Below are 26,374 nucleotides of genomic sequence, written 5' to 3' on the forward strand. Positions count from 1 at the left end.
CCATGAGCTGTAGTCATGACATGATTAGTTTTCCTCTGGGAAAGGGTTAAGTTCCTAATTTTCTTATTTCTCTTACAGTTTTTCATCTGCAGTAGATCTCAGGGAAAGAGGAAGAGGCAAAACAGTTCACTTTGCTGAAATTGATGGTCCAGCTTCAGACAGGTAGCTTACCTTCCCAGCAGGGAGGTGCTGCTCATAGCTCCTCTCAGCAGAATGGCCTAAGCCTTTACAAATTCTGAGAAAATACCATCCTGTCATCCTAGGTTGAAATGCAAATACCTATCAAGGAAAGAACATGCACTATTTCACAATTGTGGTGGGAGTTACAATAATCCCGACAAATGTATCCCTCTAATAATTTGGCTATTAGCAAATTTTCAGCTTTTTATACTTTTTTTAAAATCTGAAAATGGTACATACAGCATAAGTAGTTGATTTAAATGATCTATTTTGGATGGGTGGTATTTACATTTTATGTCAGGCAGTCTGTATTCCTCCTACCCTAGCACACTAAATATAATGTTTAATAAAGTGAATTCCAAAATGATCCTACATTAAAGAAACACATGCATGACACTCAGACTCTCATTAGGTTATAGTAAAAGCTTCATACACCTCAAGATAGAGTAAATACAATTAAAACCTTTCAAAGAACTACCAGAGACTGTCATATTCGAAAACAGGTTGACAGATAAAAGGCTTGCTTCAAGAGACGATAAATCACCTAAAGCCTTAGAGAAACGAGGTCAGCAAGGCAACGTTACACTGCATGATGCTAAATGTGAGTAAGTGTTTCCTCTTCCTTATGTCTGGGATGTGGTGCAAACCTCTGAGGCAGCTCTCTGTCCCTCTTTCAATTGTCCATCTTCTCTCCTTTCAGTTGTTGCTTTGCTTTTGCTACAAGATACTGAGATGCAGAGGATCTGTTCTTTTACAACGTTTATGAGGTATGGGATGCTTGTGAGACACTTTAGAACTTTTATCCTTTATTTTGAAGGAATTCCTTCTGAGAAATGATCACAAATCTGACTTTTGGAGAAAGGGCATGGGACTGGCTCTAGGCAAGCCATCCTCTCAGGACTCAGTCTCAAAGACTGAGACCAAAGAGAGGAAGCCAGAAGTCACAGAAGCCCCAAATAAAATCCCAGGGCAAGGAGTGTGGAGAGCAGGTTGTCAGAGTCCCACAAAGACTGCACTGTGTTTATAGACTATTAAAGATATACCGATTTATGGGAGATCAGTCTTCTCCACTAGTCACGTGTGGCAGCCCCAACACGCACTAGGTGTGTGACTCTAGGTGAGCCTCTGACCTTTCTAAGCCTCAGTTTCCTCAGATATAAAATTGGTGCCTCCTAATGGTGACTTCATATGGCTGTGTGGGGAGGGTGCCTCACAGGGCTCCTGCACTTGTGAGTGCTCAGTGAGAGCTGGGTACCTGTGGCTACTGGCAGCCCTGCCACATCCCTCCGAATTCAGTGAAGCCTGCTTATGGTGAACACCTTCTCCGCCTGAATCTTCATTCCGTGGCCGGAGCACCCTCAGCCTGACTACAGAGCAAGCTAGGAGCACCAGGGAGTCAGCACCCAAAAGCAGCCTTCAGTCAGGGCTGTGCCGAAGGGGGAGCTGATAGATAAATATCCCAGCTTCCATCTGTCGGGATAACTCTGAGAAGTCTCTGTGATGTCTCCCAGAGTCCCCCAGCCTGAAAGACATTTGTCGACAGTGATAACAAACTTGTTACCACCCTCTTTGTTGACTTCCTTCTCTTTGCTGTCTCACTTCCCCGCTCCCCCGCTGATGTTTCCTGAGATCACTTCCCAAGCAAACTGCTTACTCTCAAGTCTTTGTCTCCGGGTCTGTTTCTGGGAGAACCCAGCCTAGGACAGGTAGTTGTTAATATCATGAAAAAAATCTGCAATGCTCACCTTCATCCTGCTCTCACGGTATAGGTGAGGAAAGCATGCCAAAGAAAGAATTTCCATTTGGGGCTAGAAAGAAAGCAGCAAAAATCTTGTAAGAATATTTAGAAAGAAAACAACGGCTTCTAGTTTTAAAACAAATGAGATAGGCTTGTAAATCAGTGCAATCTTTTGGGAGAGCAATTCTTATGCAATTTAATATGCATATATACTGCATCCCAGCAATTTCACTTCTAGCAAGTTACTCAAAGATATGGCTATAAGGATAATTATGGCACAATGGCTATAATATTTTTAGAAGACTTAAATATCTATCAATAGAGGACTAAATTGTGAAATATAGAATACTTATTCAGCTGTTTAAAAGAATGAGGAAAATCTATACATACTGTCATGGGGAGAGGTCCATGCTACACAGGGATGTGACAAAAGCAAGTTGCAAAGACTTGTGTATACAGCATTATCCCATTTGTTACCAAAAGTAATTTAAGGCATATATCCATGCTTATATACGTGTGTTGGTGGGGGAGGACATTATATATACTTGTCTATGCCTTAGAAAGTTTAGAAAGGATTCATGCCAAACTCTTCACAGTGGCTACCACTCGGGAGTAGGATAGTGACAAAGAAATGAGAGGAGAGAACTTTTACTTGCTGCATTTGTGTACATTTTGTTAAACGATGGAAACATATTGCTTGTACAATAAAAACTTTGTAAAAGTGGAAACTAATTCTTAAGCAAAACTATAATTTAGTATGTGACCTCGCCAAAAGTTTTGTCTACAAAAATCAGATTTCTTACATCTTCAAGAGGATAGTAGATAGAATTTTAAATGTTAAACTAGTCGTGTGATAACATGTATTTCTACTTATTCTTATGTTGTCTGCCTGTATATTTTTTATGAGAAGGTTTATGTTTGAAATATGTTAGCATTAATTTCCTTTTTAAAAAATCTCCCCATAGGAATAAGAATCTTGACAATTTCCTCATGGCATTATTGTACTATTTATCTCATTACTTGGAAAAAAACTCACTGGAAAAGAAACCCAAAAGTTATATGGTGTAAGTAGGATTTTGTAGTGCACCTTAAAGTTTTATCACTGCCAGTATTAAAACTAACTTTTGTCTAGAGTAAAGAAATGATGGAAAATTTTAAATCTTTGGAGTATACTAAAACATTTTATGTGGGAGGAGTCCACCAATTTTTAAAGCTCACTGAATAATTCAGATGGGTATTTTGGTAACAAAATATTCCAAATAATATAGATAGTGAAAATAAATAGTGCTGGCTGTCTAATAGAAATAAAATGAGAGCCACATATGTAATTTAAAATTTTCCAGTAGCCATATTATAAAAATGTAAAAAGATACAGATGAAATTAATTTTAATAATATATTTTATTTAACCCAATGACTCAAAAATATTCTCATTGCAACATGTAGTCAATAATAGGAAGTTATTGATGAAATGGTTTACTTTTTTTGGTAGTAAGTCTTTGAAATTCGGTGTCTATTTTACGCTTACAGTATAACTCAATTCAGACTAGCCACAGTAAGTGCTCAATAGCCACGTGTAGCTCATGGCTACCATATTGGACAGTGCAGATATAGATATTGTTTCTATGATTTTTATACTTACAAAGTTCTTGCCAAAGCATTTGTAAGCATCTAATAAAAAACCTAAGAATTTAAAAAATTAACAAATATGATCAAAATGATATTCCATATCACAGAAGAAAATAAGATCTTGTAGGCGACAAATGAACAATGTAACTGCTGTAGGCAGAGGTGGCTCAGAGTTACACAGGGCAAGAATCTGAGAACTCAGAGTCCAGAACAGAACAATGCCTCTCAGGCTGGGTGACCTTTTGCAAGCCCTAGATGGAACTTTCCAAGTGCCCCAGCTGCCCTGCCCAGTACATGCGGAACCAACCCAGTGATTTAGCTGTTAGGAATGCGGGTAGAGTCAGCAATTTGTTGCTGTAGCATGTTTTCAAAATGCGAAATCCTTGTGTACAACCAAGCAGCTTGAGAAACATTTTATGGAGAGATAAATGTATTTGGACAGCAGTTTTGTAAAGAACCAAATAAATAATTCAAACCCTCCTGCTCCATAAAGCCATCATAATATGCAACATCCGTGTTATTTCAGGGTTGCATTTCACAGCAGAGCAGCCAGAGATCATGAAGTGTTTCTATGTAGCAAGCAAAAGGGCTCCAGCCAGCTGTGGGCTCAAAAGATTAGAGTTGTCTTACTATCCCCCAAAAGAAACTGATTCGACTTTGGTGGCATGTTAGGTTATATTTTCTATGATGTCTTCTGATTCTGAGGGTTATTGCTAATCTATCAGAGACATTTATTTCATTTCTTAATTTACAGGAATAGATAACAGAGGAAAAAGGTTTCTTTTTTTTCCCCCTGAAATACAGATGGGGTTTTAAGTCTAATATGGAAACAAGGGTGACAATTACAAACAGATTCAGAAAACGATGAGCCACTTTATAGGGAGTGGGTTCAGAGTTTGAAAAGGAAAAATTGCATTGCTTTCTCTGAGCCAGGGATCCTGGTTCACTAGGGGCCCAGGGAAGTCCTCTAGACCCTGCCTCACCCCTGCTCAATCCCAGGTACCACCCCAGGTGCTTCTAAGTAAGGAAGATTTCTTAGTTGTTTTAAAAATACGCTAAAACTTCCTAGAACACAGTGGTCTAAGGTAGACTTTCTTTGAAGGAATTGCTTATAGTATGACAAAGAAAAATCCAAGCCTTAACGTTATTGGTCCTGTGGTGTGCTTCTAAAAAAATTATAATAACTTTTCATTTTCAGGCTTCCAGTAGTCAGTTAGTTTAACTATTATATTAGAAATAAATATGGATTGTGTTGAGATATCTGGACATACATAACTTTAAGAAAAAAATTGATTTTAGTCGAACTAGTGAGGTATACCAGAGATAATAATAGTATCTCCTTTACAGAGTTATCATCCAGATTAGATGACATAATGCATATTATCTCAGCCTGGTGGTTGGCACTTGCGAGGAAAGCCTACAGCCCGTGAGAGGAGAGCAGAAGGGTTGTAGAAGTTTATCAGAGATACACTTTGATGGTCTTAGATGACTAAAAGCCCTAATTCCAGAAAAAAGAAGCCCTACCCCATTTCACAGATGAGGAAGCTACTGCTCAGAGAGGTTAAATAGCTGGTTGGAGATTACATGCTTAGTTAGTGGTGGAGCTGAGATTAGAACCCAGGTCTGTCCAGAAGTCCAAAGCCTGTACCTAAACCACCGTGCAGTGTGCCCACACCCCCTGCCAATCACCTGTGCTCTCTTGTCCAGAGTTTATCCATTTGTAAATAGGATGTATAGCTGCTGAACAAAGGCACAATTATGCATGTAGTTTTAAACATCATATCATAAGTATTTTTCAGGTTCTTACAATCTTCATAATAACAGTTTTAAATGGTGGCGTAACTTTCCATCAAGCCAGTGTATGTTGTCGACTTACTGACTTACCTATTAAGAGGCAGTATAGTGTAGTGGTTAAGGGTACAGACTTTGGTGCCTGGCTTAAATCCCACAGGGACTCATGGGTTAGGTTAATAAATGTCGAGTCCTTAAACAGTACCTGGCTGGATTACTACTCCTTTTATCCCTCTATTTTATATATTTTGGGAGGTTTCAGTTTTTCTGACAGAGAAATAGATAAACCAGAATTGCATTGAATATCTTCATGCATTAGATTTCTTCCCTAATTTTGAATAATTTTTTTAAAAGAATAAATTTCCAGGAGAGATGATTGGGTCAAAGTTTATGACCAATTGTATGACACTTGAAATTATTATCAATTTTTTTTCCAAAAGATTATACCTGGGCTTGCTTTAAATGCCAGTCTCTACCCAGAGCTACTGACCGGGCATCCTGGAGAGAGTGGCATTGGGAATCTGCACTTTTAGCAAGTACCGCAGTCAATTCTTACATATGTTATGACTTGAGAACCATTGGCTGAAAAGTTTCAAGGCATTTCTTGATTGTTGTTGTTTGGTTTGGTTTGTTTTCTACAGCAAAAGAAGAGCATTGGTACTGGCAGCTCTGGCAAAGTAGGGGTGAAGGGTGGGGGTCGGGGCCACTCAAAGAAACAGGGAGGCAGGCACAGTGATGGCCACTGGGGGGTGTGGGGGGGTGTTGGGTTACATGAAATTTGGGTATTTAAATTAGAACCCACTTTATCTATTCCAGAAACTCATTTTATCCCAGTGACTCACAAGCCTTGTCATCATGTGATGACATTTTGTGCTTGGAGGTATCTATATTATCCTAAACCCACTCCCTTCCCCCACAGCAAATGCTCATGTGGCCAGTCCAGTGGTTAACATCCGAAGGAGCAGTAATTTGTCCCTGTTGTTTAGAGTGTATTTCATTTGGTTTAAATCTTTCTGAAAATTAAAAGGCAGAAAAAAACCTAGTGACACTTCACTTTTCAATAGCAATCATTGGAATGCCTTGTCAGCAATATTGTTTCCTGCCGTGTTCGCTGCAAAAACTTCTAAAATTAGCCTTCGGACATGCTGTAGCCTACGAACAGATTTTCTTTCAGAAAGTTCATTTGCAATTCAGTTGGAACTGGGGCTGTGTTTTCACAGGGAAGCAAAGTTGTTATAATTGATGCCAAAGTTCCCAGAGTCGTAGTCCACAGATGCCTCCTCAGCAAACACAGAGCTGAGGCAGACACCGAGCCCCCAAACTTAGTAGGAACGTCAGGAGCCCAGGGAGCTGAGGTGGGAAAGAGTCTCCATGGCTATTTTAGCAAAATAGCAGGAAAGGGGGCTGAAAGCTGCCTCAGAAACCAGGGTAGGGAATTTGTTAGTCAAGGTGTTCTGTATAAATTAGGACTGCCTGTGTATAAAATTAAGGATACGTAGCATAAACTGTAAAGAATCTATACAAAAGATGCTGATTACAATGATAAGCATCCAAGGCCTGTGAGGACCTCCCTCTGCCGCAGCTTGAATAAAATAATGAAAAGATAAGTGAGATATGTTGACTCATATTTCTTTCAAAATAGTTTATACTTCTGACTTTTTGCTAATTAATAGAGGCATTTGCCCAAATTAATCCAAATTCTCGTTTTTCTTTTCAGGGGCCTTGTGGAGAAAAAAGAGATGGAATTGGTTCTAAGGAAGTTGGAGGCAGCACAGAAATACTTGGCGGAGAAGTACTGCGTCCTCGTCCTGGGCCTGGGCATGCCGGACAAGCACCACATGTGCTGCGGGAAGTAAGCGCGCCCCCGTTTCACCAGATCTTCTCTTTGTACAGCCACCTCCTGAGACCCTTAAATGTGGCTCTGGGGGCCTGTGAGAAAGTTTCCTTTTTTATTGTACAGAATAACTGGGCTTGGGTGAGACTCTGTCCCGGACACATAGGATGTCTCGTTTGAGAGGGACAGGGAGGATGGGGAAATCCGGAATCTCAGCTGATACTTCACCAACCCTCCGCTGCCTGGGTTGGAACTTTTCTCTCAGGAGACGGCAGCTCAGTGGAACCTTGCTCTCAGCCAGGAAGGCTTCCTGCTGCCAGGCAAGGGCCGCTCCGCTGCCTAGGGCGGGAGGCCTGGTGATGAGCTGGTGTTGACGGGCATGTTGGGTGTGTCCCCTCTCCTTTCTCTGCCTGTTTTGTTGGCAACAACAGTTGTGGGTACAGGCTTGTAAGGTAGGGGTTATAAAATGACTTCGTTTGTGGGAAGATCATTTTTACCTTAGGATGACAGTTTATACACTACTGGAATTAAAATTTAAAATTGTCTCATCACAGGAGAGTTTGGGATCACAGTAGTGAAAGCTCCGATCTTTAACCCAAAATCTCCTTCTCTGAGTTTCACAACAGGCTCAAGATCCACACGGTGGTCAGGGCCAGCACTTTTGTTTTTAACTTTAGAGGAAAAGAACCCAATACGTGACTTCTCTTTCTCCACCTTCCCTACATTTTCAAAGCATAGATATTGTATGTGCTTTTTTATGTTGTACGTTTTCTATGTATCTTCTTCTATTATTCTGCTTACATAGTTTCACCTTCCACTTTGAATAGCAACTACAGTTATCCTGTTGTGTAATATACCAGTTTGATTAACCATTCCTTTTGTGTGGTTTCAATTTTTCCCCTTATAATATTTCTGCATTGAATATCTTTATATAAATTACTGTGTTCATTTGGGCTATTTCCTTATGGCTTATTACCCAGTGTACTACCTAGAACGCATGAACAGTTTTATAGCTCTTGTTACATATTGCCAAATTGTTCTCCAAAAGGGTTAAAATATTTCATATTACCATCAGCAATAAGCATACCTAGTTTTATTAGTTTAATTCTTTGTGTGTGTATGTGAGGAAGATTGGCCCTGAGCTAACATCTGTTGTCAATCCTCCTCTTTTTCTTGAGGAAGATTGTTGCTGAACTAACATCTATGCCAATCTTCCTTCACTTTGTGTGGGATGCTGCCCCACAGCGTGGCTTGAGGAGCAGTGCTAGGTGCACGCCCAGGATCTGAAACTGCGAACCTGGGCTGCCAAAGAGGAATGCACGGACTTAGCTGCTATGTCACTAGGTCAGCCCCAACTTTAATTTTTTTTTTTTAAAAAAAAGATTGGCACCTGAGCTAACAACTGTTGCCAGTCTTCTTTTTTTTTTTTTCTGCTTTTTCTCCCCAACAGTTGTGAGTCCTTCTAGTTGTAGTATGTGGGATGCCGCCTCAACGTGGCCTGATGAGCGGTGCCATGTCCACGCCCAGGATGGAACCAGAGAAACCCTGGGCCACCGTACCACTCGGCCACGGGGCCGGTGCCTTAATATTTTTGATCACTTAAAGGCATATAAAAAACTTAAAGATATTTTATTTGACTTTGCATATCATTCGGGACTGTGGAGTCTGTGCTGTTTTTCTGTGTAAAATAATTTGCCTGGTCCTCATTTAGTTTTAACCATTTATCAAGTGGGAACTTGGAATTTGTATACATAATTTAGGTTTCATATAGCAGGCATTGGCCATTTGTTTTTCTACTTTGTTGCTTTCCTTTTGCTATTTATGTTTTTACACATTATGAAAGTGTTTTATTTATTTGAACATTTCCATCTTGTTTCTGATGCTATTTGATGGTCATACAAGCTAATTCCTGGGCTCAGTCTGTTCACTCCTGGGTTAAACGCTTTGCCTTTCTTTCTTAGTTTTTAAAAATAGGCTTTAAAACGGGCCGGTGCTGTGGTGTAGTGGTTTACTTTGCACACTCAGCTTTGTCAGCCCCAGGTTTGCTGGTTTGAATCCCAGGCACAGACCTGCACCCCGCTCATGGGGTGTCCCATATACAGGGTAGAGGAGGATTGGCATGGATGTTGGCTCAGGGAACATCTTCCTCAAGCAAAAAGAAGAGGAAGGTTGGCAACAGATGTTAGCTCAGGGCCAATCTTCCTCACCAAAAAAAAAAGAGGATGGTTAAAAAATATTAAAGTCTTTGATCCATTTGAAATTTGTTTATCAGATCTGATGAGCAGTGAATCTAAGAAATTTTTTCTTTGCTAATATCCAGCTTTCCAATAATATTTACTGGTGATTTTTTTTCTACTGTAACATTTCTTGCTTATTAGTGTTGAATTTTTCTACTATTTTAACCCTTTGGGGAATTCTTATTGAGTTTTATTGATCAGTTTTTTGGTTTTAAACACAGAACTATATGGTTAGTATTTTGCTTTGCTTTATTCAACACATGATTGCATGCCTGCTCTTGGTAGTTGTGCTGAGTGCTGCGTGCAGAGAAAGCACTCTCTGCCCTCCAGGAGCTACAGTCTAGTGGAGTCGTCAGGTGACTGGGCACAGGCACGATGGAGGTTTAGACAGAGACGGCGCCCACCGCCGCCCCCCCCCCCCCCCACGGTGAACCCCAGGGAGACTCTCTGTGGAGCGCAGGCAGTGAGCAGGGCTGCGACGGAGGAGCTTCAACAGCCGAAACCAGGACCTCACTCCTCTTACCTTCAGAGACCTTGCATTTGGTGAGCTTACCTGTTTGAGGTAAATTTCACTATTAGTCATATCTGCCGAGAACCTTTCCCTGTATATTATATTAAAATCTGTACATTAGCTTAGGAAGTAGTGGCGTCTTTACTATGCTGAATCCTCTCAAAAAGCTGTAAGGTGTATTCTCTATTTATTTGTGTCGTTCTTTATTTTGTCCATTAAAGTTTTACATAATAATCTTTGAAGAAGTTTATGTGGTCCTAAGTTAGATAAGCACTCACGTATTTAATTTTTTATACCTATGTGGAGTTTTGGTTTATTTATTTATTATTATTATTTTTAAAGATTTTATTTTTCCTTTTTCTCCCCAAAGCCCCCCCAATACAGAGTTGTGTATTTTTAGTTGTGGGTTCCTCTAGTTGTGGCATGTGGGATGCCGCCTCAGCATGGCCTGATGAGCGGTGCCATGTCCGCGCCCAGGATTCAAACCAGCGAAACCCTGGGCGGCTGAAGCAAAGCGTGCAAACTTGACCACTCCACCACGGGGCGGCCCCTATTTATTTATTTTTAATTAGACAAATTCTTCATGAGCATATCACGAGGGTAAAAAGTTCAAACAATAGTCCTGTATTTAGTTGGTTTATAGTTAGTTGGTAGACAGAGTTAAAGATGAAAGTCTCGGACGCCCTCCCCCTCGTCCTCTCACTCCCCTCCCAGAAGTACTGTTGCTTCTGGTGTGGTCTGTGTCCTTCTGGCTTCCTATCCAGTCATACAGTTGCACTTTCCTCGTTGTTATTGTTAATATGTGTAGTACGATAAGGCGGTATGTGTCATTCTGAAACGTGGTTTTTTCCCCTACCAATTTTGGATATCTTTGAATATCCGTACACATAGATCTACCAGATTCTTTGCAAGAATGGAATGGTTCTTAAATTATGGATATTTTGGATTTATTATAATTAACTGATTATCAGTTCCGCTGTTGGTTCATGTTTGGTAATATATTTTTGATGATAAAAATATATAAGAATGCATTTGGCTTTATCAATTTATATTATAACCTGTGACACATATGTTAAACACATTTCTTACCTATATAAAATTAGAGTTTATTTCTTTGAATTTTCTAGTTATATAATCATATCATCCATAAATGTGGTTTTTAGATTTAATTTTTTTCCTAGAGCCATATTTTTAATTTTTTAATTAGCCATAGGTAGTAGCATTTCTTGTAACTAATTCCATTAAAGAAGTGACTGAAGTCAACCTTACCTTTTTCTGTTTTAAAAGAGAATAGCACATGCTATTTATTTATTATGTTGACCCTTTGTTTAAACAGTGAACTATCATGTCAGGAAAACAATTCAGTGTTCCCCTATATGTTCAAATATAGTTTTGTTCTTTCTGTTTATAAAATTGATCCGTAGTCATGGAAAAAATTAAACAATACAGAAAAAGGCAAAGGTAAATCTGTTGAAATACCATCACCAAAATAACTTGTCAACATTTTCTTTATTATCTTTCCAGAAATCTCTGTATACACACTCACACACAATTTTACATAGATAGAATTTTATTCTTCTATAACATTCCATCTATAAGATATATATAATAATATACCTACTTTATAGACTGATTTTGAAAATTAAATCATACAATACACCTAAAACACTTAGAACCCTCCCTGGCATGTAGTATGCTCTCAGTGTATGTTAGCTATTATTATTTCATTTTTATTGTTATTACTACTAATTGTCTACAGTAAATATAGCTCCACAACATCCTCTTTAAAGGCTTCTGGTATTCCAAAAGTATTTTACTTATTGATGAACAGTTGAAATGTTTCCTTTTTAAATATTATGAACAACACTATGATCTTTCTTATACCTGTATTTTATGTACTTGTCTAGATTGTCCTAAATTCCTTACAGTAGAATTCCTGGGCCAAAGAGGATGCATGTTTAAATATGACACATTATGTTTAAATTTTAAAAGTCTTATTCAAGAACAGGTATTACTTTTTTTTTTTTCTTTAAGCTTTTTTTTTTTTTTGAGGACATTTAGCCCTGAGCTAACATCTGCTGCCAATCCTCCTCTTTTTGCTGAGGGAGACTGGCCCTGAGCTAACATCTGTGCCCACCTTCCTCTACTTTTTATATGTGGGATGCCTGCCACAGCATGGCTTGCCAGGTGGTGCTATGTCCGCACTCGGGATCCCAGCCGGCAAACCCCGGGCCGCTGAAGCGGAATGTGTGCATTTGACCACTGTGCCACCGGGCCGGCCCCAAGAACAGGTATTACTATGGACAAGAAAATAAATGGAAAAACCGGTAATTTGTTAGAGTGAAGGGAGTATGAGTGATTTTTAAAATGCCTTGCATTATCAAAAAGTTATTGGATCTTTTGAGGTATAGAAAATGATATTTACTGTTTTCTAGTTCTCACTTGAGGCTCTTTGATTTGTCCCCATTTCTTTGTTACAATCTAAGAACCTAAAAACCTTAATGAATTCTGTATTTATACTTTGCTTTCTCATCCTATTTTTCCAGTTTCTTTTACTTTATTTTTTATCCTTACCCTATCCCTTACAAAACCTTTTACTTTATCTGCCTTTTGATGTCTTTCATGTGAGCTTGGATTTCTACCCTTCCACATCGTGAATTCTACAACTATTGCATGTAGTTAAAAATGTTTTCTTCAGTTTTTCTGAGTCTTGAATCCTTTTTCTGCTACCTACGAAAAAAAAGTCAGGTTGGACAGAGACAGTATTGGGTTAATAACTTCCTTCTTTAGTTGGAGTAGATTTTCTCCAAGCTTCTCCAGGGTCTAAGGGGCAGGCATATATTCTCTCATTTCTCCTTGGCTGTTTGTAAGGACCTACGTTGGTCTGTAAAGTTTAAAAACAAAAATGTATATGAGGTTTCTCTCAAATGGGACTTGATGTTTATTGATATTTATATTGATATATTTTCAGTTCAGCCTCATTTTATTTGTTTTTTGGTTATATTTTGGCCTTGTTGGCCATTTCTCTTCCCTTCACCCTTCTTGTCCATGGTGGTAGACACACTTGATCCACTTCCCACGTCCGTCGTCTCTGATTCACTTTGTGTGATTTCCCATGATTTGGGAACGCCCTCTTAATGCATCTCCAGCAACATTCGTTCTTTATTTTACATCAATTCTGCTCTTCAGAGATTTTGCTGCTGTGTGCAGCTCTTTTATGGAGTTGACAAGTTTAGCACTATCTTCCAGCATGGCAGCCACAAAAACGTGCCACTCAGTTCTGCTACGATGGGGGGCATAATTGCCCAGTTGCTGCGCTCTCCATCTACCACCAGGCATGCACGGAGGCCACACTTCCGGGGGACTGTCTCCAGCCAATGTCTGAGTGCAGTAGGGATGCTAAAGTAGGCCCATTTCTACCAAACATGGGACTCCTCTGGTGGATGCCTTTTGCCTGAGGACTTCCCTTTGGCCTGGTCAAAACTTTCCTAGTGCTGCACTGCAGTCTGAGACTCTTCCTACCCCATCTGTCCCGCCTTTCCTCTTTCCTTCACCAGAGTCAGACCTGCATCCCAGTGTGACAGCTCTTCTTGCCTTCTCCAGTCTCTCCTCATTTCCTGTCACAGTTGTTTTCTCCAATACATCTCTTATATGTCTAATCCCATCTTGGCATCTGCTTCTCAGAAAACCTGAGCTAACATATCCAACATTGTAGCATTTTTTTGCAGTCATTATTTTATTTTGTATCTTTTAAAAGTATAGTGTATCCTCATCTTTTTATGCATTTAGCTTCCTACAACCTGTTCCTTCTTATAATAATGCTCCTAAATCAGTGTTTTTCAAACTACAGGTCACAACACCTGATTAGATCTTGCAATTAACTCAGTAAGTCCTGGAGAGAATAGAATAGAATAAAAAAAAATCAGAGCACATCATATAAAGTGAGGCTAAGTATTGTTTAAGGAGACTTTTGTTTCAGTGTGTGTGTACTGGGATGTCAATGTTAAATATGTTTCTTGTTCTGTGTTACGGTCAAAAACGTTTGGAAGCCACTACCTTAAAGCATCCTTTCTACACCTTATGTTTTCATGAGAATGCTTTTGGTTAAACTTTTGAAGCTGTGAGATAATGGCATTCCCTGTCAGCCAACAGTTCAATTTAGGCAGCTGTGTTAATTTGGAGGACCATTTGTATATATTATTGAATTTTCCCTTTATTTTAGACAGTGAAAGTGGAAAATGGGGAATTCTGCTTCTTATAGCATTGTTAATTCAAATCTAGAACCACTGAGCATCTGTGGAGAATCTTTAGCTAGAGTCAGGTGCTCATGGGCATTAAGTGCGCCAAGCGTGTCTCTCTGCAAAGGGCAAGAATATGTATAACATTATGGAATTATTTCATTTAGTACCTCTAGCAGTAGATGCAATAGAGAGATATTTAAAATTGAGGATTGAAATTTCAGCATCAAAAAACATTCCTGTGAGTTCATTGCCACAAGATTCCCCCCCTACAAGAAATGCTCAGGAAGGCCCTCATACCTGAAAAAAAAAGAAAGAAAGAAAGAAAAGGGGTTGCAAAATCTGAACAAAGGAGATAAGTAGAAAGACAAAATCAGAACATTGCAGCTCTCCATCAGAACAGGTTAGCAAATGCTTAAGTATAACATTAAAGATAAAGGGAAGGGAAACACCAAGAATAAATATAATCTTGTCATTTTAACCACTAACTCACAACACGAGAAGAAAAAAAGACGTGACAATAACAACCTAGAAGGGAAAGAGGACAGGGATAGAACCAACTTAGTCTAGGGAAAGAAGAGGCCATCAGAAAATGGACTGTCTCATCTATGAGATGTTTTATACATAACCACTAAATAAATAATTAGAACAGAGACACAAATTACAAATAAGAAGAACACCAACATAGAAAGCTACCTAACTGAATTGGTAGTCCGAAATTCACGGGACAAGAAACAAAGGAAATGCAGGAGAACTGGAAAATGAGCAATAAAATGGCAGCATTAGGCCCCCACATTTCAATAATCACTTTAAATGTAAATGGGCTGAATTCTCCAATCAAAAGACACAGAGTGGCAGGATGGATTAAAGAAGAAGACCCAACAATATGCTGCCTCCAGGAAACACACCTCAGTCCCAAAGACAAACACAGACTCAGAGTGAAGGGATGGAAGATGATACTCCAAGTGTGAACACAAGAATAGTGAACACAAGAAAGCAAGTGTTGCCATACTTATATCAGACAAAGTAGACTTCAAGGCAAAACAGGTAAAGAGAGATAAAGAGGGGCAGCTTATAATGATAAAAGGGACACTCCATCAAGAAGACGTAACACTTATAAATATATATGCACCCAACACAGGAGCACCAAAGTACATAAAGGAGCTATTAATGAAACTAAAAGGAGATATCAACAACAATATGATAATAGTAGGGGACCTCAACACCCCACTAACACCAATGGATAGATCATCCAGACAGAAAATCAACAAGGAAATTGTAGAATTAAATGAAAAACTAGACCAGATGGACTTTACAGATATATATAGAACACTCCATCCAAAAACAGCAGGTTACACATTCTTCTCAAGTGCTCATGGAACATTCTCAAGGATAGACCATATGTTGGGAAACAAAGCAAGCCTCAACAAATTTAAGAGTATTGAAATAATATCAAGCATCTTTTCTGACCGTATGCTATGAAACTGGAAATAAATTACAAGAATAAAGCTGGGAAAGGGGCAAAGATGTGGAGATTAAACAACATGCTACTGAAGGACAAATGGATCATTGAAGAAATTAAAGGAGAAATCAGATATAATCTGGAGACAAATGAAAATGAAAACACACCGTACCAACTCATTTGGGATGCAGCAAAAGTGATCGTAAGAGGGAAATTCATCACAACACAAGCTCACCTCAATAAACAAGAAAAATCTCAAATAGGCAATCTCAAACTACACCTAACAGAATTAGAAAAAGAAGAACAAACAAAGCCCAAAGTCAGTGGAAGGAGGGAAATAAAAATTAGAGCAGAAATAAATGAAATCGAAACAAAAAAGACAGTAGAAAGGGTCAGTGAAACAAAGAGCTGGTTCTTTGAGAAATAAACAAAACTGACAAACCCTTAGCCAGGCTCACTAAGAAAAAAAAGAGGGAAGACTCAAATAAATAAAATCAGAAATGAAAGAGGAGAAATCACAATGGATACCACAGAAATACAAAGATTATAAGACAATACTATGAAAAACTGTATGCCAACAAATTGGCCAACCTAGAAGAAATGGATAAATTCTTAGACTCTTACAACCTCCTAAAACTGAATCAGGAAGAAATAGAGAACCCAAATAGACTAATCGTAAGTAAAGAGATTGAAACAGTAATCAGAAACCTCCCAAAAGATAAAAGTCCAGGACCAGATGGCTTCTCTGGAGAATTCTACCAAACATTCAAAGAAGATTTAATACCTATCCTTCTCAAACTATTCCATAAAATTGAGGAAGAAGGAGCACTTCCTAACACTTTCTATGAGCCCAACATCACCCTGATCCCAAAACCAGACAAGGACTACACAAAGAAGGAGAACTACGGGCCAATGTCACTGATGAACATAGATGCAAAAATCCTCAACAAAATTTGGGCAAACTGAATACAGCAATACATTAAAAAGATCATACACCATGATGAAGTGGGATTTATACCAGGAACACAGGGATAGTTTAACATCTGCAAGTCAGTCAATGCGATGTACCACATTAACAAAATGAGAAACAAAAACCACGTGATCATCTCAATAGACACAGAGAAAGCATTTGACAAGATCCAACATCCATTTATAATAAAAACTCTCAATAATATGGATATAGAAGGAAAGTACCTCAACATAATAAAGGCCATATATGACAAACCCACAGCCAACATCATACTCAATAGGCAAAAACTGAAAGCCATCCCTCTGACAACAGGAATGAGACAAGGGTGTCCACTCTCTCCGCTCTTATTCAACATGGTCCTGGAGGTTTTGGCCAGAGCAATTAGGCGAGAAAAAGAAATAAAAGGAATCCAGATAGGCAATGAAGAAGTGAAACTCTCACTGTTTGCAGACGACATGATCTTATATATAGAAAAACCCAAAGAATCCATAGGAAAACTATTAGAAATAATCAACAGCTACAGCAAAGTTGCAGGGTATAAAATTAGCATACATAAATCAGTAGCATTTCTATACTCTAATGACAAACTAACAGAAAAAGAATTCAAGAACACAATCCCATTCACAATCACAACAAAAAGAATCGAATACCTTGGGGTAAATTTAACCAAGGAAGTGAAAGACCTATACAATGAAAACTACAAGACCTTCCTGAAAGAAATTGATGATGACATAAAGAGATGGAAAGACATTCCATGCGCATGGATTGGAAGAATAAACATTGTTAAAATGTCCATACTACCTAAAGCAATCTACAGATTCAATGCAATCCCAATCAGAATCCCAATGACATTCTTCACAGGAATAGAACAAAGAATGCTAAAATTCATATGAGTCAGCAAAAGACCCCGAATGCCTAAAGCAATCCTGAGGAAAAAGAACAAAGCTGGAGGCATCACAATCCCTGACTTCAAAACATACTACAAAGCTACAGTAATCAAAACAGCATGGTACTGGTATAAAAATAGGCACACAGATCAATGGAACAGAATTGAAAGCCCAGCAATAAAATCACACATCTATGGACAGCTAATCTTCAATGAAGGAGCTGAGAACATACAATAATGAAAAGAAAGTCTCTTCAACAAATGGTGTTGGGAAAACTGGGCAGCCACATATAAAAGAATGAAAATTGACCATTCTTTTTCACCATTTGCAAAAATAAACTCAAAATGGACCAAAGACTTAAAGGTAAAACCGGAAACCATAAGACTTCTAGAAGAAAATATAGGTAGTACACTCTTTGACATCAGTATCAAAAGGATCTTTTCAGATACCATGTCTTCTCAGACAAGGGAAACAGTAGAAAGAATAAACAGATGCAACTTCATCAGACTAAAGAGCTTCTTCAAGGCAAGGGAGAACAGGATTGAACCAAAAAGCAACCCACCAATTAGGAAAAAATATTTGCAAATCATATATCCAACAAAGGCTTAATCCCATAATATATAAAGAACTCACACAACTCAACAACAAAAAAAATCAAACAACGCAATCAAAAAATGGGCAGGGGACATGAACAGACATTTCTCCAAAGAAGATATATGGATGGCCAATAGGCACATGAAAAGATGCTCATCATCACTGATCATCAGGGAAATGCAAATCAAAATTACACTAAGATATCACCTTACCCCCGTTAGAATGGCTAAAATAACCAAAACAAAAAGTAACAAATGCTGGAGAGGTTGTGGAGAAAAAGGAACCCACATCCACTGCTGGTAGGAATGCAAACTGGTGCAGCCACTATGAAAAACAGTATGGAGATTTCTCAAAAAATTAAAAATAGAAATACCATATGATCCAGCCATCCCACTACTGGGTATGTATCCAAAGAACTTGAAATCAGCAATTCAAAGAGACCCATGCACCCCTGTCTTCATGGCAGCATTATTCATAATAGCCAAGACGTGGAAGCAACCTAAGTGCCCATCGACTGATGGTTGGATAAAGAGGATATGGTATATATATATATTATTTTTATATATATATATAACATATACACATACACTGGAATACTAGTCAGCCATAAAAAAGGATAAAATGGTCCCATTCGCAACAACATGGATGGACCTTGAGGGTATTATGTTAAGGGAAATAAGCCAGACAGAGAAAGACAATCTCTCTATGACTCCACTCATATGTGGAGGATAAACAAACACGTGGACAAAGAGAACAGATTAGTGGTTACCAGGGGAAAGGGGGTCAGGGGGTAGGCACAAAGGGTGAAGTTGTGCACCTATAATATGTGCACCTATAATAATGTATAATTGAAATTTCACAAGGTTGTAAACTATCATAACCTCAATAAAAAAAAAAAATTCCTGTGGTCCAAATATAGGAGGCCTTTGCAGGTCCCTGGAGCTGTTGGTAGGACGTCAGCTTGTTACAGACCCCGCTATTTAGGAAAAGGGATATTTTCTCTTGACAAAATTTTCAAGAAAGCTATTAGAAGAAAATTAGAGTCTGCTTCACAATTTTCTATTCAATCACTTGTAAAATCACCTTTTCTCAACATTAACTCTAATCTCTTTTGTCTTCAAAGTGTCACTTCAAATTGAGAAAACTGGAATTTGAGGTTTGTATTTGTCAGCTTGGGCTACCGTAACAAATTACCACAGACTAGATGGCTTAAACCACTGGAATTTATTTTCTCATAGTTCCCCAGCTGAAGGCTGCAAGTCGGAGATCAAGATACCAACATGGTCAGGTTCTGGGGAGGGCCCTCCTCCTGGCGTGCAGACAGCTGCCTTCTCGCTGGGGCCTCTGTGGTAGAGATAGAGCCCTAATCTCTCTTCCTTCTTCTTTTTTTTTTTAAAGATTGGCACCTGAGCTAACAACTTTTGCCAATCTTCTTTTTTTTTTTAAATTGCTTTTTCTCCCCAAAGCCCCCCACTACATAGTTGTATATTCGAATTGTAGGTCCTTCTCATTGCAGCATGTGGGATGCCACCTCAGCATGGCCTAATGAGCGGTGCCATGTCCGCGCCCAGGATTCGAACCAGTGAAACCATGGGCCACTGAAGCCCAGTACGTGAACTTAACCACTTGGCCACAGGCCGGCCCCTCTCTCCCTCTTCTTAAAAGGAACAAATCCCATCATGAGGACCCTACCCTCATGATCTCATCAAACCTAATGACCTCCCAAAGGCCACACCTCCAAATACCATCACACTGGGAGTTGTTAGGACCTCCACATACGAATTTGGGGTCAGAGGACACAGACATTCGGTCCATTACAAGGTTAAAAAAACAACTACTCAAAAAAAAAATTTTATTGCCCATACTTAATGTTTAATCTTTTTTTTTGTGAGGAAGATTGTCACTGAGCTAACATCCGTGCCAATCTTCCTCTATTTTATGTGGGATGCCGCCACAGCGTGGCTTGACGAGCAGAGCTAGGTCCATGACCGGGATCTGAACTGCAAATCCTGGGCTGCTGAAGTGGAGCGTGCGAACTTAACTGCTACACCACCAGGCTGACCCCCTTAACGTTTAATCTTTAAAAACATATATATTGCAAACTAATTTTAGGATAAAAAGATCAAACTATTAATAATTATATCATAATTAGAGACATTATTGTATCTTTTAGTTCCCTGGGTATAGAACCTCCACTTAAGTTATTATACTTTTACCAGTACATTTTCATTACAATGTAATTTTTATGCAAATTTTAAAGGAACTCATGGTGTTTGAAAGTAAGTGATTGCTTCAGTTTCGCACCAGCTCATTTCCAGGAGATGTTGTCTTTGGGCCATTGGACGCAACATCGCCTGCTTTCCACCTGCCTGTTGGATGGCAGTGTGGAAAAGAATCAGTGTGGAGCTCTCCACCCACCATTCACACAGCAAATTCCGTGCAGGTCAAAGAGCTGAACAGAGGATATCGAGGAAAACAGACTACAGCATGTTTCTCCTGTAAAAGTTCTTAACTGACCACGGGTGTTGATTATGTTCTTGAATGGAGCTCTTAATGTTCTTTTGGTTGTTTCTGTCTAGGAGAAGATGAGGACAATGTTTTTGCCAGTTATGAGTTATTGACTGATTTTAACATAGTATTATTTTACTTCCTCCCTCGAAATGTGAATATTCTCATGAGAACATTTTCGTGTGTATTTTCTGACTTTTCTCTCTAATACATGCACACTTAAAATTGGACTAGAACACCTTATGCCATTTAACTCTGGAGTTAAATTAAGGATTCAGTAGAAACAGCAATTAGGGGCTGTTCATTTCGTGCTTTCATGTTTCGTGAGAAGTAGGAGGACGTGCCTTTTTCTTCTGACTACATCTGTGACGCCCTGATATCACAAAGCTTTGGCAAAATTTTGATGAACATGTTCGGTGAAAGCTCTCTGTGTTTCCAGGATAGATAAGAAAACCTCCTCATGGTGCATGCCCTAGAGTTAGATCTGGCCTTTGGTTATGGCCAATTCTGGCTCCACTCCCACCTCTGCTTTAGGACTCATACCCTCCTCTTCCGCTGTCAGTGTAGCTGTCACCTGACGGCGGACCAAAGAGGCTGGCGGTGCGGGTGAAGATGGGGGGAAAGGGGTCTCTGAAGCTCAGGTGTGTAAATCATCCTTACCCCGTTCCCCACCTCACCCCCAGTCACGGGCACCAAGGCCTCTTTCCCCTCCCCCAAGCACATTCCTTTGAAATTTCTCTTCCCCTCTGCAGAGCATGCTTTGACTCTGATTTAAACCTGATTTCACTTAAAGCTGCAAGGAGCAAATGGGAGCACAGCTTTTTTTCTCCCCAGCCCAGAACCGCATGGGCTTGGCCTAGGCTTTGCATGCCTTCAGGAAAGACTAAAAATGTGCTATACTTTCCTCATTTTGGTTTAGAGCTAAGTGTCTTATGTAGTAAGAAGGAATAAGAAAGCATCATACCAGGCCACAGAAGATCTCTGGATTCACCACCAGGCTGGCTTTTCCCTCTTTCCTTCAGATTCTGCCCTCACAGGTGGAATGCACAGCGTCTCTGCTGACCAGCACGGTAGCCGTTTGCCACGTTGGCTATTGAGCACTTGGAATGTGCTGGTCCATACTGAAATGTGCTGTAAGTGTAAAATATACACTATACAAAAAAGTTTTAAAATGAATAAAATATCTCATTAATAATTTTAAAATGTTGATTACATATTGAAATGATAATATTTTGGGGGTTTGGATACAATAAATATATTATTAAAATTAATTTTACCTGTTTCTTTTTACTGTGGCTACTAGAAAATTTTAAATTATATTTGTGGCTTGCATTATATTTCTATTGTGCTGTTGTGCTGTTATAAATCCTGTTTCAATTCGTAGAGGATTTGGGGGGCTTAAATTTGTTATTTATACTCAGTAAACTTCTAAATTTATGATCGATTTATAATTATGGTGTACTTAATATAAGAATTATAAGATAAAAAAAGGAAGGAAGAAAAAAAAATGGCTCAAAATCTACCATCAAGATATGAATTTGCAGATTTAAACTGTGAGGTCCCCAAATGTCCTCATTCTCTGCCTCCGTTTCCTGGCCTCATTTCCGTTTCATATGCAGAGCCAAATCCGAGTGGGACGAAGAAACCCGCCACCCTCTGTGTTTCATTTCTGCAGTGCGCCTGTGCCGGTTTGCTTTGGGCTGGAAGAGAGAAAGAAGTCCTAGTTTTATGGCAACTTGAGGAAAAGGGGAGGAGGTTCATGGTACCTTCTAATGTTTAAAAAAAGAGCGAAAGAAAAGAGAAGGAGAGAAAGTGTGGGTTTCCTGGGCAATCATTCTGTCGTTTCACAAAACCTTGCTAAGATGGTGTTGCTTTAGGTTGTGCCAATGTAAGCGCTGCTCTGAACCTCCCAGAATGCAAGCTGACTTGGTATTCCAAAAACAGAGTCTGGTGGTGTCTGCTTCAGCTTGGCAGGTCTGCCTGGTCTCTGGTTTCAGCTGGCAGAGGCCATGGAAGAGCGGAAATTCCACATGTGCACCCTGTCAGGTTGAGGCTTCAGGTGGCACAGAAGGACTCAGGCTTGTCCTGAAAAGTTTCTGATGGGCTCTGTGGCTTAATGTTTTTATCTGCAAAATATGCTAAAGGAAAAGCTTGTTTCCCTAGTGTTCTGGTTATGAAAATAAATGTGGAGATCTGACAGGCCCGAGTTTTAGTACAGACTCTGCACCTAATTAAATATGTCTTTGAACTTCAGTCTCAACCTCAGTTTCCTCAACTGTAAAGTGGGAATAACAATACTGACTACATCATAGGGATCTTATGAGAACTAAACATAATCAATGCAAAGAGCTTAGCATAGTACTGGGCGCATAGTCCACACTTAGTAAATGCTCACTGTAATAACTATTGCCTTAATTCTTTGTTGACTTGCACACGAGTGTGTAAATGAAGAGTCTGCAGGAAGGGAGGGACCTACTCCAGTAAAAGCTGACCCACCTCTTCAATGGTTCCCCCAAATAGAGGGATAGTTTGGGCCCATACGGACCATGAAGTCTCTGTGAGAAGGCTGGAGGTCCTGAGGATTTTGAGTCGTGTTTCCCAGACCCTGGGAGTTCAGGGCAGTTCTGGAGCGTTTGATACCGAGGCCAATTCTAGGAGTCAGTTACTCTGAGGAAGGCCTAAGCAAAAGCAGAAGCAAACCCAGGGTCAACCTTGGAGTGCCCTGGGTGCAACCTTGGTCCCCAAGACTGATCCCGTGACTGCAGGTGCACAGCCCTCGCCATCAACTCATCAACTCTCAAGTCCTCCCTAGGCCATGCCTGCTTTCCTAAGGCTGGGAATCAGAATCAGAATGGCCCGTGTTGGGGAGGGGAGGCCAGAGCCACTAAGCATGCCCATGCCAGTACAGTATCCTTAGCATTGAATTTGTGTTGCAAGAACTCTTGGGCCAATGCCTGCCTTTAAGAGACAAGGCTCAGTCTACATACCTCATTCAGAAGGGAGAGCTCACTACTGTCCCAGTCAATTGCATGGCATAGACCTTTGTCCGTTTTGTTTCTGTTTCTTTTTGCACTCCATAGCCATAACCATTATTCAAGATTTTTTCTTTTTCTTCACTTTAGACTTACCCTCTAGTTCTTTACTTCCATACCTCGTCTTACCACTTCACCACCTTTCCACTCCCCTCACCTGCCCAACACTCAGATCACCAGAAGCATTTGGAAAAATACATTTCCTCGCTTGCTTATCTTGAATTTATATTGATTAAGTTTTGACCAAACACTCTAGGGGTTTTGATCTGGGTAACCTAAGAAGTTGAAGGAAAAGATATTGGGGCTCATCATCAATGACTTTTGATCGTATTTATGTGGCTAAATAGTCTTGGCCTTTTGAAGATAAGGGCTTATTACCTGGATCCCTGAAAAATTGTGCCTCCCTCTCAACCAATGGTTGTGATTTGTTGTGTTGCAGGGAGAAAATATCAGATACGCAAAAAGACTGGAAGTTCTTTGAGGTAAGTCACTTACGTTTGGGGGCTTCTCTCTTTGGTGTGAAACATGACGTATAGCAATAACCAATAGCTGTTTGTCAGGCACTTATTTTTAGTGAATATTCTTTCTAAAAAGGATGCTAACAAGCTGCATGCCACACCTTAAATTTTTGGCCTGATTTTACTCCTGCAAAGGTGAGTACATGTGTAATTTTCCACAGCTTTTCAGGAACTTTGAGAAATTGGGTCCTCTGGGTTTACGTCTACTTAGCAGTGTTCTAAAGACAGGTGGGAGCTTTTCATCTGGCTGTGGGTTGTGATTCTTGTCTCTTTTCTGTTGTAGTCCTTTTTCACTTTCTGTACATATGTAGCTTGGATTGTCTTCCGACGTCAGCACTTCGTAGAGATTGAGGAAGAAATAGGGAGGCTCTTTCGTACCAGTATGTTCAACATCCCTCGAAGGAAGCGAGAGGAAGAAGAATCAGGAGGGGAAAAGAAACGCATGACCTTTGTACAATTCAGGTATGATCTTTTGACTTTCCGGAGCTCAAGGACATTTCTAGAAAACAAGATGATGTGATCCAAATGTCACCTTTCTTTCCCCACAGGAGAATGATGGCAAAGCGCCCAGCGATTAAAAAAGCCATTAACATGCGCTCTCCAGTCATGTCAACTCTGCTGCCATCTCTCAGAGAAAAAGCTCAGAGTATCTTTGAGAAAAAGTATCATCAAGGAAGCATCAAACTCCCAGCCCAGATGCAGGAGCACATGGACAGTCTGGACTCTGTGCCCATGCCAGTGTAAGTGGCCCGAGGAGAGGGAAAGGGGAGCCTGAGCGTCGCTGCCCAGGTTGGGCCTGGGAGGGGCAGGGGCTCACATTCCACGCCTCTGCCAGACGGGTGCACACAGATGGAAGCACAGCCTTTCTCCCCACCCCCTGCTCCTCTCCACCTGTTTCCTTTCCAGGGCAGCTCTTGGTGCACCCATCTAGACTAGAAAAAATTACTAGAAAGTTATGCTAGACTTCAAATAGTTCTAATTTGGAGGAGTGAGTAGCAGACTTTATAAGGCTGATGTTTTTCCATTAGAAGAATCATCTTTGGGAAATGTGGGAAGGGGCAATACAAAATCTTGCTATGGGCTGAGGTTTTGAACCCATAATTAAGAGCATAGTGGTCGTTCGTAGAAACAGGGGAATGTTCAAAGAAATAAAATAAAAATAGGTGTGTGTGTGTGTTTGTGAGTCTTAGCTTTAGTACACACACACACACACATACACACAATCATTCACCTTAGTCTTTGGCCTCACTGCTTCAGCTCTGCCGATAATTCTTTTCACAGAGTTGGCATCCTGGGGGAGCCTCGATGTCTGTTCAATCCCCATACTCTTCTCCCCCTTGAACCAGAAGAAAACATGAAACCATCTGGGAGACATCCTTCCCTGGTAGAAAGAAATAACATGAAGATTCAGGATACACTGGACTTAGTCATGAGAGCACTATCCTTTCAAACAACATTCCCGAAACAATCTGGCACATTCCATTTCTGGAACTAAGTCTCTGTGTTTGAAGTAAACTACTTTGACTTAATCACTTTATGTAGGACTAATATTTGTTGTTATTAAACTTTTAAAATTGTTGAAATCACTTTGCTAAAAGTTCAACAATAGACTATTAAAGAATTCCAGAAATCTCTTGAAAAGCTCATTTTCCTGTATTTAATAGTTTGCTTTGCTCTTTACTTACTTCCTGGGCTTCTCTGTGACTATTTACAGTAATGTATTAAAACTTTTAGCCAATGTTCTAGTGCACTAGTGAAAAAACATTCTGTTTATTCATTTCTAAGTTCATTTTTGCTTTATGAGAGAGTATCTTTGCCACATTTGAAAACAAAATTTCATAAAGAGGCAAATTAGAATGTTTTTAACATTAAATCTCTTTCTATGGCTATATTATTGTTGGCACTGGGATATAAAGTGTATCTGACTTATTTAAAAGCCTTTTTAGCATATATGCTTCATTCATTCTTTCATTTGTTCATTTAACAACAAATGCATATTAAGCCCCTGCTCCCTTCAAGCTATGTGCTGGGTTATGAAGGGAAAAATGATCGTCAAGACAGAGACCGTATCCTCCAGGTCTGGGTGGTAGAGAAGACAAATCAAATACACACCTGCTCACAATACAGTGCTGACATGTGAGAGGCCACAAGTGAGCTAAAGACCAAGGGCCCTGAGAGGACAGGGCGGAAGAGCTGTCACTTCCAGGGGGCCCTGGAGTGTTCTGACTTGAATGTGGCTTCTCAGG

At 39.8% G+C, this 26,374-nt stretch overlaps 1 protein-coding gene and 1 long non-coding RNA gene across 7 annotated transcripts in view; one reads left to right on the forward strand and one right to left on the reverse strand.

The window, feature by feature from the left end:
• The window catches only part of PPP1R36 (protein phosphatase 1 regulatory subunit 36), a 38,766-nt gene extending 12,997 nt beyond the window's left edge, over window positions 1–25,769 (forward strand). For 3 of the 6 annotated variants that reach the window (XM_070592974.1, XM_070592970.1, XM_070592969.1), the window contains exons 3-11: window positions 79–162; window positions 684–781; window positions 881–947; window positions 2,884–2,982; window positions 7,055–7,189; window positions 24,050–24,092; window positions 24,412–24,590; window positions 24,677–24,868; window positions 25,410–25,769. In XM_070592974.1, coding sequence (XP_070449075.1) covers window positions 79–162; window positions 684–781; window positions 881–947; window positions 2,884–2,982; window positions 7,055–7,189; window positions 24,050–24,092; window positions 24,412–24,590; window positions 24,677–24,868; window positions 25,410–25,623 — 1,111 coding nt within the window. In that variant the 3' untranslated portion in view covers window positions 25,624–25,769. The remainder of the gene's footprint in view (window positions 1–78; window positions 163–683; window positions 782–880; window positions 948–2,883; window positions 2,983–7,054; window positions 7,190–24,049; window positions 24,093–24,411; window positions 24,591–24,676; window positions 24,869–25,409) is intronic. The other 3 variants (XM_070592971.1, XM_070592972.1, XM_070592973.1) reach the window with 1 other exon arrangement.
• LOC139079240 (uncharacterized) lies at window positions 19,277–25,509 on the reverse strand. The gene is made up of 6 exons (XR_011532664.1): window positions 25,360–25,509; window positions 24,106–24,627; window positions 23,075–23,256; window positions 22,102–22,278; window positions 21,543–21,709; window positions 19,277–20,645 (listed from the first exon to the last, which is right to left on the reverse strand). It is a non-coding gene; the product is annotated as an uncharacterized lncRNA (long non-coding RNA).
• Window positions 25,770–26,374: the final 605 nt, after the last annotated feature.

The sequence above is a fragment of the Equus przewalskii genome, chromosome 25 (genome assembly GCF_037783145.1).
Source record: "Equus przewalskii isolate Varuska chromosome 25, EquPr2, whole genome shotgun sequence".
NCBI lineage: Eukaryota > Metazoa > Chordata > Mammalia > Perissodactyla > Equidae > Equus > Equus przewalskii.